The sequence below is a fragment of the Mangifera indica genome, chromosome 7, assembly GCF_011075055.1.
Source record: "Mangifera indica cultivar Alphonso chromosome 7, CATAS_Mindica_2.1, whole genome shotgun sequence".
Taxonomy (NCBI): Eukaryota; Viridiplantae; Streptophyta; class Magnoliopsida; order Sapindales; family Anacardiaceae; genus Mangifera; species Mangifera indica.
Window position 1 is genome coordinate 5509379 of NC_058143.1, and position 16341 is coordinate 5525719.

At 29.6% G+C, this 16341-nt stretch overlaps 1 protein-coding gene across 1 annotated transcript; it reads right to left on the bottom strand.

The window, feature by feature from the left end:
• Positions 1-4620: 4620 nt before the first annotated feature.
• On the bottom strand, positions 4621-7991 carry LOC123221747 (alcohol dehydrogenase-like 3). The gene is made up of 10 exons (XM_044644651.1): positions 7889-7991; positions 7645-7781; positions 7506-7555; positions 7109-7437; positions 6750-6832; positions 6601-6676; positions 6216-6277; positions 5841-5936; positions 4975-5136; positions 4621-4867 (listed from the first exon to the last, which is right to left on the bottom strand). Exons 1-10 carry the CDS (start codon positions 7920-7922, stop codon positions 4757-4759), a joined length of 1140 nt encoding a protein of 379 aa, XP_044500586.1. The 5' UTR covers positions 7923-7991; the 3' UTR covers positions 4621-4756.
• Between the last annotated feature and the right edge of the window lie 8350 nt (positions 7992-16341).

A 16341-nucleotide genomic window follows, 5' to 3' on the forward strand; every position in this document is an offset into this window, starting at 1 on the left:
GGAGACAAAGAAGGTGACTTAAGAGCATTAACGAGGAGACAAAAGGGCCATTCAAGTCATATCATTTTTTTTAGTAGGGTTAAATTCGAACCGAGCCAGTTTGAGCTTGATTCGATCAAGCCTGAAATGAACCAACCTTAGTCGAGCTCGGTCGAGCTCGAGTTACTTGTTAGAGTTTCTAATTAAAATTTTTGATACAAAATAATGTCGTTTTAATTAATATATACTAAAACGATATTATTTTGATAACAAAAAATGAGTCGATCGAGTTCGAAATGAGCCAACCTTAGTCGAGCTCGAACCAACTCTATATGAACCAAACCGAGCTCGAGCTCACGAGCTCGGCTCGGTTTGGCTTGAATCTAGCCCTATTTTTCAGAGACAAAGTTATTAACCTTGGTGGTTTATTGTGTCTTACAATTTTGGGAAAGTTCCGTAATTCTAGAATATGTCGTATCTATATTTTTTGAATTAAAAAATGTAATATTTTGCTGCATGTTGGGGACCATATAACTGTAGACTTGATCAATAATATTATGCTTGATGTTTTCTATAAAAACTTGATTCTCCCTTTATCATTTTTCTCTTGATCAAAGATTGATAATGGTTTTCCTTTAACCCTTGGATTATTCTTAGGCACATTACATTTTTTTTTTGGTATAGTTTATGTAACACCCCTCATTTGGAACATACCCTTGGCAACAATCTATATTATTATTATTATTTTTTTTTTGAAGAGAATAATACAATAGCCATAAAATTTGATACTTGTGAGAAACCATCATAGTATTTATTGGAAAACAATGAGTGTCTCAAAGTCTCCCAAAAGAAATTCATAAATTATAAATAAGCTAATAATTTTCGAATGGATAGATTCTATAAAATAAAATATCATAATAACAAACAAAATATCGGTAAAAATAAGTGTAGCTAAAAGCGCATTTCGACATGCTGATCCACTCGCCTCCCCGCCTGTCACGTTGTTTTTCCTACCTGCAACACCCCAAAATAAATATATATGAGTTATAAAACTCAGTAGGCCTTTAGAATAAATTCGATATCTCTTATGGTTATTCTCGACGGAACTTTACCATCACATGCGTCATTGACGCACTCGGCTAGACGCCCGTCTCAGGTGTCTCTTATGCCAACGTATTGGGGCATCAATCTCAGATACCTCTTACTTCATACTCCTCAATTTCGAACATCCATCACAGATGTTGTTTACATAATTATCACAAAACTAGTTAATAACAATTTTTCTTTTTTTTTCATTAATTGAAACCGTGACGTCTCATCAAACGGTTCAAACATTCACAAGATCAGGACGTCTCATCCACTGATCTCCAATCAAACATTCACAAGATCAGGACGTCTCATCCACTGATCTCCAATCAAACATTCACAAGATCAGGACGTCTCATCCATTGATCTCCAATTACGAGTGATGCTATTGATTCAATTAGTATGATTATATTATTCCATGAAACTATATATATATATATATATATATATATATATATATATATATATGCACATAAAATTAATCTGGAAAAACAGTCTACAAAATTAGTATTCAATACCATAAATCAATCACTTTACATCATATAAAACTTAATTTATCCATTAAAAAAACTAATTAATGTACTTTCTGTGATTTAATTAAATGGTGCAGGAGCATTGTAGTAAGTGTGGATGCATGCACAATATCCTATCTACCCAAAAATAACTTACACATGCTTAATTCCTTCTCCTTTTTCTTTATTTCTTCTTCATCCTACAGACTACGTAATTTAAGCTGGCTTCCTGGAAAGAAGATGACGGTAACTTTACATGTCCTTTCAGACCTCGCTTCCTAACAGTTTCAGGGGGTGACCCAGTCACAACACCACTACATCGGTTCCGCATAAGTGTGCCTAGTGTCTACTGCCACGCATATAATAGTCGATCTCCGTTTATTTATCAGAGATCCATGATCACTCTCTCTCTAACTCTCAAACATCAAAACATCCCATGACTAATCATCATCATCAAGACTGTACGCTACCTCCTCATGATACAAACATATAATCACACACACACACACACATATATATACAACCAATTTTCAGAATCTAGTTTACGACATGCAAAATTTTACATGGAATTTCGGCGTAAAACCAATGGAATTTATGGCCTACCTCTTCTCCAGCGATTACGTCGGTCTTCTCGTGTCAGTTATCTCCCTGTCTACTTCTTTTCCTGATCGACAAACAACAGGTTTAGCTCTCTCCCTTTTTGACCAAAAGAATCGATTTCAAGAAGAGAAAACTGGGAAGATGTAAACCTAAGTAGCACGGAAACTTACACTAGGATGCGTTTTCACGTTTCGGAAACGTTTCGGGTCATTTCAAAATTTTTGAAAAATTTTGAAACACATTTATTTTAGGAGAAAAATCGTGAAATTAATTAAACACATATCTTTTATATTTTCAAACCGAAAATGTCTTTAAATCTTATATTGAATTCATCTTTTCTCGACTTTTTGATGTGTTACTCATCTCTTTCCCGACATATCATATAGATTGGTGTGTATTGTTATTTTTTTCTTAAATATCTATGTGCGTTTGCTTAATAACAATTTATAATAGGTTCTATGATTATATTTTATAGTATTTTTTCTCTTAATTCTTTTTTTATTATTTATTTTTATATTATACAAGTTTATATATTTTTATTATAAAAAATTTAGTATTTATAAAAAACCCTTATATTTTTCATATTTATAAGTTTCTCCACGTTTCCGTTTCCTACATTTTTTAAAAAATACGTTTCCACGTTTCCGTTTCCGCGTTTCCACGTTTCTCCGTTTCCGTTTCCATGCTACATAGATGTAAACTGTAGCAGCCCCCAGAAAAGTGGCTGTTTTCATTTCTTTAAATAAGGAAGCAGCAAAGTATTCGCCTCCAGGAAAGTAACCGCTTTAATATTAAAAGGAGACGTTTCCCTTTCTCTGCCCCATTTTTCGGCGTTGATATCACTCCAAAAAGGCTTCCAGAAAAATCATTTGCGGCCTTAAATTCCCGTGTCTTTTAAACTAAACGTGTAAATATATAATTAGTATATATATATATATATATATATATATATATATATATATATATATAGCCTCGAAATGCTCTTTCGAGTTCTCTCTTGGTGTATATAATTTTTGGATATACGCATGTACACCCAATTTAATACCAACAAAAAATAATCGGACAATGATAACGAAATGACCAAATTGTCCTTTTTATTAATTTGAGAATATTACAGTTTGTCTCTTTTCATCATATTAAAACCAATTATAAACACATTAACTTTACACTTATAAAACCGTAACTTACTTTGCCTTCATTTCCTTTCAAGTTGGATTCACATCATTTCTTAGTTTCAAGGCTTAAATGGCTGAGAATCCCATCTCAGTTGAGTCTTTCATTTTCTTTTAGAGCTAGTAGAATGCCCAAATGAAGTTTGGTTGTCTTGTTGATATGTATGGTAGGACATCTAAACTTCATTTAGGGTCTTTGGTTTTTGATTTTGACATCCAATTCCATCATCAACATAACAATAAAGCAAAATAGTCAATCAAACCAAAAACCATAAATGAAATTTGGTTGTCTTACTGATATCTACATATCTATAGGACAATAATGCTTCATTTAGGGTTTACCATCTGTATAGGTTTTGACATTCATTTCACCATCTAGACAATATCAAATAGAGTAAATCAAAACTAGAAACCAAATCCTTTGAATGAACTTGGTTGTCTTACTAAAATCTATGTATCTACAAGATATTAGTAAAACCACAGAGGTTCATTTAGGGTTTTTTGGTTTATGGTTTTGACATTCATTTCACCATCCGCACAAGATATTAGTAGGACATCCAAGCTTCATTTAAAGTTTTGGTTTGTATAAGTTTTGACATCCATTTCACTATCTATTCAACATTCAATTAGATACATCAATTTCAACAAAAATTCACCTAACAGATTTTGTCGATATGTAAACCCTACCAATCTCACCTAAGCACTTGGTTTCTACAAGAAAACATAACCTGTGTTTAAAGAGGTTCATCTAAACAATTTGAATCAATCAATTGATCAAATTGTATGAAATACCTTAAAAGAGAAAAAGAAGTGACTGTCACCAACAACTAAAAGAAGATGAAAAGAATGAGATGAGTGGATGGAGACTTCAGAAGAGAAAAGGAAGTGACTAAGTGAAGAAAAGGAACAAACTTTGTTCCATCAGTTGAAGTAAGTCACAATGTTGAAATAAGTCGCCATCACTACAATTATTTCCATCTTTTATTGTTCTCAGTATTTTTTTTTTTTTTTGCAGGATGTTGATTGTTGAGGAACTTTCTGAATATCATCTTTCATGGCATAAGTATTGCTGCCATTGAAGTTCCTTTGTCATATTTTCTCATATGAGTTTCTCCAATTTTCTTAAATTGAAGGGATAAGGTCTTCAAAATGTATTCGTGGACTACCAATTACGGATGTAGAAGTCAATCTTATTGATTTGTTTTTTGAAATCCCTTTTGCAGAAACAGAAGCTAGCCGAGCTTGAACTAGATCTCGAGCTCCACCCAAAATCCAATGAATCGAGTTTGAGCCAATCAATACTTGATTTGGCTATAAGTTCATAAAATATAATGAACATCAAACACCCTATTATTTCATACAACATAGCATAAAATACGACACAGATATAATGGCCTAAAAGCTTAGCTAAAAATTGAGAACACATCGGAGTGACTTTCCATCTTGGAGAAGCTGGATGGCTTCATTGATCTTCTCAAATGGGAGTTCATGAGTTATGAATTCATCTAAATTCAAAACCTGTCAATAAAGTTACCACATCAAATCATCAAAGTATCCTACTGAGTTCAAAACTGGGTGTATATTGTAAATAAAAATATGATATATAGATTTATGTATTTACTGACCCCATTGGTGCATTGTTGGGCTAGATTAGGAAGCTCAGACTTCCCTTTAAATCCTCCAAAAATAGATCCAATGATTTTTCGACCATCAAACAACTCCATTGGATGAAGGGGAAGCATTCTTGGTGTTGGGTGGATTCCCAACACAATCGTGGATCCCCAACCCTGTCGCATCATATACCATTTATTCTGAGTTTAATAATGATATCATGAGTTGTTATTTATATCATACCTTCGCTAGGGTTACAATCTAATTGAGTCAAACCGAGTATTATTTGATTCAAACTCAATTCAATTAAGTTTATGAAAAGCTCGTGCTCAAGCTCGAAGAATTTGAAAATTGGTAACTTGAATTGGCTAAAAAAATTATACCTAAACCTTGTAACTTATATATTTATAAATTCTTTCTTTATATTCGATGTTTGACATTGGCTGTATGTGTAAAGTTTAAAAACAGAGGGCTGTAGAAAAATATAAAAAATTGAAGGATAAAAGTAATAAGTGTAATTTCAGAACTTTCAATAATTTATGGGTATTATATATGAGTTCTTGAGCTCACAAACTCATCGAGCATAGAAACAATAAGCTCGAGCTCAAAAACAAAATCCTCCATCAAGTGATTGAGATTGATACGAATTTCACAGGATTGTACATTCAAAATTCAGGCAATACATTATCTACATATATAGATTTTTGGTAAAGTTGTCAAAATTAATTAGGAAAAGTCTTTCAGTAGAGAGCTTATATTTATCTTTATTATAATTACTAATTTTTTAAATAATTTGTTAAATTATTCTATATTGATGTAGGTTAAAATAAAATAAAGTAAAATAAGAAGGAAAGAAATAATGAATCATATGATAACTTACATCATGAGAGGACAAAAAGGCCTCTCGGAGAATATCCACATTTCCGGCACATTCAAAACTGTAATCCACACCTCCTCCTGTCATTTCTCTGATTTTCTGTAGTTACCGATATTTAATTAAACCAAATTTAAGTTAGAGTTTCAGTTTGATAAACATCTTTGACTAGTTAGAATAAACTCGAATTGGGTATTTAAGATTCAAATTGAGTTGAAATTAATTTTTATTTAGATTCAGTTTGACTCGAATCTATACTAGAATATATAGTCCCCGGCCTGTGTATATATACCTAAATTACTTTATAATATAAATGAGTATACCTAAATCACTTATATGCTTTTATTAGAATATTGCAAAATTACAATAATACACACTAACCTCATGCACTGGCGTCGAAAGTTCCTTTGGATTTATAAAATCTGTGACCCCTACTTTTTTTCCTGTTTGAAAAGACAAAATAAAGGTAAAAAATTACGTGATTTATATCGTGGAGATCAAACTCGAACTCAAATTTGGAATATATTTGGCTTGTCAAGTTTGAAAAGCCAGACAAAATCAATTCGAATTAGTTAAATCGATGATATTTTGAATAATACATAGTGATTCAATTACACTATCAAACTGAGTCTAAACTTAAATTTGATTTGATATTATAATCAAACTTGAGTTTAACTCTCTTTAAACTAATCGAAATTTGAAATAGTTTAAGAGAATTGACTCAAATCCTGCCCTAAAAGTGGCTGTGAAACTGAAGATATATAACCTTTTGTAAATTTTTCGGAGTTAGTGTCGACTCCTATTATTCTTGATGCTCCTCTTGCTCTTGATCCTTCAGCAACCTGCATGACGTTGTTGAAATAAAATATTAAAAGAATTCTTTTATAATCTTTTTTTGAGGCCTTGAAAACTTACGGCGAGTCCGACAGCCCCCAATCCGAAAATAGCCACAGTAGAACCAGCATGCACGTTAGCACAATTCCATGCACCTCCAACTCCTTCATCGACATTACAAAATTAACTTTTTGATTCAAGATAGTAACTTAAAAGTGATCAAAATGAATAAAAGTAAAAAAAGGTAAAAAAATCTAAATAAGATTTTAAAATGATATCTTATATATATTAAACTAAAAACTTTCCAAATCATAAAGGCACACACACACACACACACACACACATATATATATATATATATATATATATATATATATATTGATGTTTACTATGGTAATTTACTAGTTATCTGATAATAAAGGTGATTTCATTCTTCTTACCGGTGGAAATACAGCAGCTTAACAAGCTCATCTTCTTGAGAGAAGCCTCGGGGTCAATCTTGGCAGCGCATCCAGCATCAATGACAGTGTACTCTGAGAAAGTAGAGCAGTTGAGAAAATGATAAATTGGGTTTCCATCCATGTTGGAAAATCTAGACTTTCCATCGTTCGCCATCACAAATTTCATGGGATTTGCGCGTAAAGTTTCACACAGATTGGTCTTGTGGCTTTTGCAATACACGCAGCTCCCACACTCGCCATTGAAGATTGGAATTACATGGTCTCCTTTCTTCAAGTCTGTCACACCTTCTCCAACGCTCTCTATTATTCTGCGTGGTTAAGTGTTAGGTAGGATTTGGTGCATCATGTTATGTGTATGCTGTATCAAGAATCTTACCCGGCAGCTTCATGGCCTAGAATTTGAGGAAATGCTCGCTGAGCTTCATTCTACAACAAAAATGTAACTTAATTAGATAAATCATACACAATATCTCTCTTTTTTAATCTTACAAAACACTGTTCTTATGATCACTTACCGTTCCTTCCCAGGCATTAAGATCAGTATGACAGACTGAACTGTAGAGGACCTTCATTCTGACCTCCATTTTCTGTGGAGGATCAACTTTGATTTCTTCTATGACTAGAGGTTCTCCGGGACCTCGTGCCACAGCAGCTTTACACACAAGCCAATTTCTATAAATATAACTCTTCTCACAGAAAACTCTTTTATCATTGTGTTAGAATGGCCAGTTTCATTCAAGAGAAAAGATAGTTTCTTACCCTTGCAAGTGATCACCTTTCCGCTCGTCTCCATTGGTGCTATGTCTTCTAATTTAATTGTGGAGAGATGGATGAGAAGCTTCTCGTGGATAATACACCATTCAATATCGTAAAATAGTACAAAATAGGAATCAAGATAATTACATATCATAATAAGAAGACGTTTGGTCTGGGTAATGTTTTATTATCAAAACAGAGAGATTAGCTTGAAGATAGATTATTTAAAAGATTATTGGGTATAAATGATTACTATGTTTAACAAAATTTTATAGATATAAATAATTATTGTGTTCGGTTAAAGGTAATAAAAGAATGCTAGTAAATTATTTTACGTAAATGCTTTTGAATATAATTATTTTAAATATTTTTATATTATTTGTTATATTAATTAAAATAAATTTATTTTTATTTCAAATGACTAATAAATAATAAAATAATTATGATAAAATCAAAATTACCTTAATAATATTTTAATACTTAAGGTGAATGTGGTAATCAAATTATCACTTGTATTATTTGATATATCAGTATTGACAGTAATATTTTATTACTAATCAAACAAATAAGATAATCTTTAAATCTCTAGAACCAAACGGCTCCTAAGAATAATTATCAAAGGTAAGTAAATCATACAATAATGAATACATGCTATAATTACATCATACAATAATGTAAAAATGCTACCAGTAGATTAATCTCTTAAGGTAAGTCAATCATATAATGATGATATCAACTTCATAGTTATTAGAATTTTAATATACATAATACGGACGATATAATATGATATATGTAAAAATTTATATATATTCTAATATATAAATATTATCCATGATAATATTTTCCAACATTATAGAATTTCAGGGAGTGTATGTGATTTTTTAAAGATGATGATGTGTTAGTTGAAATTTTTTATCATTGAATTATTATTTTTATAAAACCGTATCTTACGATACGAAACAATATATGATACAAAAAATAGTTTTTGACATACAATATAATATATAATTCAACTACCATGATCAAATAATCTAATTAGTTAGGTAAGTTAAATTATACAATAATTGTAACCCCACAAAGCCCCCCACAGCCTGCCCCTACCTCCAGGGTCAAGGTCCACACCACCACCACCCCCTCTGCTGGCAAGGTCCCCCATCCTCCATTCCTCATCCCCCATTCCCCATCCCCCATCCCTACCCTCACCCCCACCCCCATTCCCACCCCCAAAGTCAAGGTAGTAACTTGAATTTCGTAACTTGGGCACGAAATTGACTTGGAAGGAGGGGATAAATATTTGATTGACATAAACACTACTATCTTAATTCTAGTTACCAATTATTTTTACTCTCACACAAATTAAACAAATTTATATTTTTAATAATGTACTTTTTAAATTTTTCACTAAAAAACAAACATGCCCATCATTATTGTTATCTGTTATTTGAATGTGCAAAAAGTAATCCAAACTGAAAAATTGGATGAAATCATTTGAAAATTATAATTTGGTTTAATTTGGGTTAAAAAGTGGTTCAGTTTGAAAAATTAAAAAAATTTTAAATTTTAAATTATTATTATCAAAAATTTGAAATGAAAAAACTAATATTTAAAATTATTTTAAAGAGATTCAAGACAAAATTATTTTTTTATTATTTATATAAAAAAATTTCTATATAAATGTAAAAATCTTCGTTTTCTTCACTAAAAATCAGTACCTCTTGTTTTGTGTCAAATTTAAGTTGGAATTCCATTTTTAGATTTTTATTTTTATCGAAATATAAATTTTATTAATACATTTTCTTTTAACTTATGTTAGTTTACAAGAGAAAATCAGAAAATAAAATAAAAAATATAAATTAAATATGCAAGGTTGAATAATTAATTAAAATCTTAATAAATACATAATTTAATGTTTAATCAATCATAAACATTATTTGTTTAATTTTATATATAAGTAATGATGTGTTATCATATAATTAAATATTAATTTATCTTTAATTTTTAAATATCTAATTATATAATAATATATCATTATTTATATATATATAATATTACTCTATTTAATATATTATGAGATTTTTCTAAATAATTATAAGAAGATTTTTATACTTTTTAACTCTCTATGAATTTCATGTTAAATGATTTCATACAAAAATAATGAAATAAACACATTTGAATTTGAATAATGAATTCTTATCGGTAATACCCAAACATGGGAAAATGAGATTTCATAGAACAAGAAATTATTCCGAATGATTTTTAATTTCTCATCTTAAAAGAGAATTGCAAAATGTAAAAGTTAGAAGTGACATATCATTTGAGCCCACTGACAAAGAATTAAATTCAATATGGGACATCGTTTATAATAGGACATATAGGACGGCAATTAGTGGGGTTCATAGTGAAATGGTTATTTCATAAGGGTTTCAAATTTTTTTTATTTTTACAAGTTACCCCCACTATTTGTGTCTGACATGATTGGACCCAACTAAATTGCCTGTCTCAAATTCAAATGTGAAAAGAAAAAGAGCAATGCTATGTGTATCTATTTTTGATACATAATTTATGTCCCCAGTGATGTGTCATTATATAATTAGATGATTTTAAAATATGTGTTATTATATGATAAAAAACATCTAATCACATGATAATACATCATCTGTGTACATAAATTGTGTATCAAAAATGGGTATACATAGTTTTATTGAAAGAAAAAATGGGGTAAGGAGCAAAAGAGAAAAGAGTGAGGTAAGAGCGGTTTTAATACAATTCACTAGATTTGAGTACCTAATCAAATATTTACATAATGTGTTTTTAGTATGAGTAAATATTATTTTTTAATTCAAAATCACTCATTTAAATAATGATAAATCATCAAGATATCTAATAAGTATACATAATTTTATTAATTTTTTTTTGTAGATTACACTTTAAAGTTTAAACACGTTTTTGCAGAAAGTAAGGAATATGAATTATCAAGAAGGTTCTTGCTTTTTTATTTTTTTTATCAATAAAACTATATGCATAACTTTGTTCACAAATAATGATATGTCACTATATAACTAGATATTATTTTATCTTTAATTTTCAATAATTTTATCTCATGATGACACGTTTTTTTATACATAAAATTATATATAAAAATTATACACATAACACTACTCTTTTATCATTATTATTTTCTCCTTTGTCATCTTTCTTTGGTTCCCATTATTGTCTTTGGGCTAACTCATACTTAATCTTCAAAACACATGCAATTAGGCATTTGGGTTAGGAATTTTTTTTTTTTAAATCACTCTAAAGGCTAACTTTACTTTAAGGTCATTTTTTTTTTAACAAATAAATAGAGAATTTAGCAAGCCTCCTTAATAATATCTAATTTGATTAAAGATTCGGATCTCTTCTAGGAGAAAAGATTTAATTCATATGAATTTTTACATAAATCTTACCTTAGGGGGTGTTTGGTTTGAGAAATGTTTTAGAACTGAAATTAAAAGATTACCTTGAAAATAAATTATCTTGAGGATTAAAGTCCTTTTGGTTGGGAAATTTAAAGATTACTTTTGTAATATATTTTTTATTACTTCTATTATCTTGTTTGGTTTATAAAGTAATAAAAAATTCTAGTAATATTTCATTATTAATAGTAATGTGACAGGTAATATAAGAGGTAATCTGATTACCATATTCACCTTAGGTATTAAAAGATTATCATGATAAGTTTAATTATTATTATTATTTTATCCTTACTTATTAAATTTTTAAGACAAAATTACCCTTCATTTTTAATTAAAATAATAAATAATATGAAAAATATTTTTTTATACCTATTAATCTTTCATATAATAAATAAAATAATATATTAGTATTCTTTTATTACTTCTAACCAAACACAATAATTATTTATATATACCAATTTCATCAAGCATAATCAAATATAGTAATAAATCTATACCTGGTAATACTCAAACTAATCTATTTTCAAGGTAATTTTTTAATTTTGATAATAAAATATTTTTCAAACCAAACATAATAATTATTTATTTTTTAAACCAAACACAATAAATTTATTGTGTTTTATTACTTCTAACAAAACACAATAATTATTTATATATACCAATTTTATCAAACATAATCAAATATAGTAATAAATTTATACCTGATAATACTCAAACTAATATATTTTCAAGGTAATTTTTTTATTTTGATAATAAAATATTTTTCAAACCAAACGCTCCTTTATTAGGTATAAATTATTACTATGTTTGATAAAATTTGATAAAATTGGATAGATATAAATAATTATTGTGTTTAGTTAGATGTAATAAAAGAATACCAGTATATTATTTTATTTGAATTCCATTGGGTATAATTATTTTAAAATATTTTTATGTTGTTTGTTATATTAATTGAAAATGAAATTATTTTTACCCTAAAAAATTAATAAATAAACATATAGTTATAATAAAAATTAATATTATCTTGATCATTTTTTAATACATATGGTAGAGGTGGTAATCAGATTATCTTTTATATTATCTGTCGCATTATCATTGGTAATAAAAAATTATTAAAATATTTTATTACTTATAAACTAAATAAAGTAATAAAAAAATTACCAGAGTAATTTTTAATTCCCTAAACTAAAAACCCACTTTGAATAATTAACACTTTCCCACCCAAGGTTTGGTCCAAAAATACTTTTCTACCCCTAGTTTGCATAAATAAATTTTGCCACCCAAACTCAAACTCTATTTAAAAAACTAATAGCATAAATATAAAATAGTAATTTTACTATTTATTAATTTTAAAAATTAAAAACAACTTTCTATTAGTCCCAAACGTTTTAAACATGATAATTTGACTCAAAAAAGCATTGTTGCATTTTATTCAATTCTTTGAGGGTGTAATTGTCATTATTGAAACTAGTAAGGGGTAAATTGATATTTCAAAATTTTAAAAATGACCCCAAAATTTTTAAAAATTCAAATAACCCCCTAAAATTTTCATAAAGAAATTTTAAAAAATTACAATTTATCTCTTAAAATACGATTATATGACAAAGACACATTTATCTATAAAAAGAGAGAGATAAGAAAGTGAAAAAGAAAAAGAAATTAAGTGGTTTTTTATATAACTTAAAAATTTATTTTTAATTTTTGTTAATATAGGATTATATGATAATTTTAAAAAATGAAATAGTAAAGATAAAATCGTAATATTACTTCTGCCAAGTAGGGGTGGAGGAAAATGTAATTCATTCTAACTTTTGTCAATGAGAGTTCAAATTTGAGTGGAAGAGATTATCTCTTCATTTAAGTACATAGATGTAGTTATCAATGAATTTATTTTAAAATTCAAACTCCATGTTGATTGGTAAGGATTAATTTATATATATTTTTTAAATTTTAATTTTTATCGACGACAATTCGAGTTTAGAGATTTTACTTCTCTAAGACATTTAGCTCTTCTCCAACTGAAATATTTATGAAAAATTTTTTAGTTTTGTCGTCTAAAACGATTTTAATATTGGGATGAAATTTTAATTTAGTCTAACAAAAATTAGCACTCAATTTTGGAGATGAATGGTGAAGAGATCTCTTCAACGATTTCTGTAGAAGGGAAAGCTAAAAGCTTTAGCTACATCTCCATGCGGGCATTGAGCACTAATTTGCTCTAAATTTTAATTATACTGAATTAGAGAATGAGTTTCACTTATTGTGGACAAAAAATGATGGAAACAAAACCGTGCATCCATGTTGAACAAACTGTTTGTTCTAAGAATAGACTCTTGATTCATTCTTCATCAATAAAAATGTATGAACTATGGAGGAAAACAATTTTGTTTAAGTGAATAGTATTAAATACCCTAGACAGAACCAGAATTGATCGGATAAGTTTCAGATAAGAACCTGTCCTCACAAGTTTTTGTTTCTTAAATATTAAGAGCCAATTGGTTCTAATTCTAAGGTTTTTGCTTAGAGTCTTCAACCTCTTGTAACTTATGTCAAGCCTCAGATAACTCATTAGCTAAATTTTAAAAAATAATGTATTGAAACGCAGAAAATGCATAAAAATAATCCAATAAAACCCTAGATGCCTTGCTATTGCATACAAACAAAACCCCAGATATTTTTTTCTCTTGCATACAATTAAGCAAGAGAATAATAATAGAGTAAGAAATATTAGTATTTACTATCTTGCGAGCATGCCATACTGAATTGATTTGGTGAAACAAGACTCTCTCCTCCTAAGAAATCATGTTATTCTTTACTTCTGTTACTAGAATAAACACTTAACGAGACTTTCTTGACTTTTCCTTGATAGAACAAAGTATCCTTTACTTCTGTTCTTGGGTTGAAAGAAATTACGTTACTCCAATCTGTAACCATAATCACTTCATCACCATTCTTTGAAACAACCAATGGCATTATGTCACTTATATTACTAAACCTTGAAACCTAATGACAAATTCATCAACTTAATCCATGATTCTTTCACTCCATATTCCTTCATAATCCAAACCTTTAATGTGTATTCAGTATAATTTTCTTCTCTTCTAAGTCGATTTTCACAAAGACATTCGTCAAATATACTCAATGAAGTCCTCAAATTGCCGGTTGAAGGAGGAGGAGATAGAAACTCCTTGGACTTCTCCTCTACTAAATCGAAATAAATTATTTATTAACCCCGCCTCCGTTTAAGCTCAATGCTACCCAATGTGGAGCTCCATTTACAAGTGTTGTTCTTATTTCATTAGGTAAATAGCCTAAACAGGTTTCATCGAGTAAGAAAAGATTTCCAAAATTGTAAACTTGCCTCTAGTGCTTGTAAGGGAAGTGAAAATTTTCTAAACGTTTCCATGAATTTTTCTTGAGATCATATATATAACCACATACCCAATTACTCATTCTTTCAATAAAAACCATTAACACTTTGTAATTATCAATAGATGAATTGTAACCAAGCCCTGAAACCACAGAACGAAGAGAACTGCTAAAATAGCATGGTCGAATAATCTTGAATTCCCTAATTGTTGGATTCCATACCAAGAATGCCCTTGGGTTCCCATTGAGTCCCTAAAAATTTTCCAATCGTATTAGTAACATACCGTTACGGGACCCCAACACCTTGGCGTGGAAAATAAACGCCATATCCTGGCAAAAACGAATTCGTTGGCTGCAAGAGCGAGATAACAATATTCTCCCGTTAAAGGAAGACAAATTGTTTCTTCTTCTGCTTCTCCCGCACGCGCTGCACCTTGAGCAGCAAGACTGTATAGAGAAATACAGCCATCCCGTAAGTTTTTTGATTCGATGACTCCAAATCTACCGACATTTCAGATGTTTCAGTGAGATTTTTTATGGCAAACTCGTGAGTTGAGATTAACTCACGCGAAGATTTGCTTACAAACTTCGATTGCAAGAGAGATTTTGTGGGTAGTTTGAGAAGGATTTCCTTTATAATTTTATACGGAAAGAATCGCTTGGGTACTTATTTTAACTAATTATAATAACAGTAATGCTATCTGTATAACTTTGTACATAAATTTTGATGTATTATTGTATAACACTTAATAACAAAATAACACGTTATTACTTATGTACAAAATTGAGTATATAATTTTATTGTTATAATAAACTGTGATTAAAATGTTCTAATTTAATCATAATATTTCTTTGTCAGGGATGATGAAGATAATGCTATGATCACGAAAAGTTGAAGCTGAGTAGCTCTTAGTGTTTATGTAATTTTTTTTTTTTTGGGTCGTAGAATAGGCAACTGTTGCATTTAGTTGTTATTAAAGTGAAGGATGGAGCTGATTAGCAGTTAGCCATTTCGTTTTACTTGCATTCAAAGGTTGATTTGTAAGCAACCTCCCCAAGGATTGTCCCACCTAAGTATTGCCAACGCCGTGAATCATATTGCAATTAGGATAAATAATATTATTAGATAAACAAACGAATGAATCTAAAGCCTAATCGATAAATTAGAATCCCAACATGAAAATCACTCATTCAAGTTTAGCTATTGTTTCAATCTGAGCTCTAGTTGTGAAGCTTCAAGGATCCTAGAAGTAAAAAAGTATCCAAATTCATATCTTTTGACCGAATCTACATGTTGATTAACTAGGAAATGTCCAGCAAACCCATTTAGCATAGGCAGTGCGTCGGCTTAAACCAAAATGCCAATGTTACTCAACTAGAGAATCCAAAGAAAGCCCTCTTAAATCTGCCTATGTTTTGAAAGATTGGATTTTGATTTAAAAAACTTAAGAAATTTCGTCCTTTTTGCACCAAAATGCTTGAACTTCCATTTACAAAACCTGCAAAACACATAAAGACAAAAATAAGCCGGCGGGAGGAGATATGTAAGGCTCAGATTTAGCTTTGAAAGTAAAACCTTGAGAAGTTCAATGGCTGCAACATGGAGCTGTCTCCGGGTTGCCCCGCCAAGAA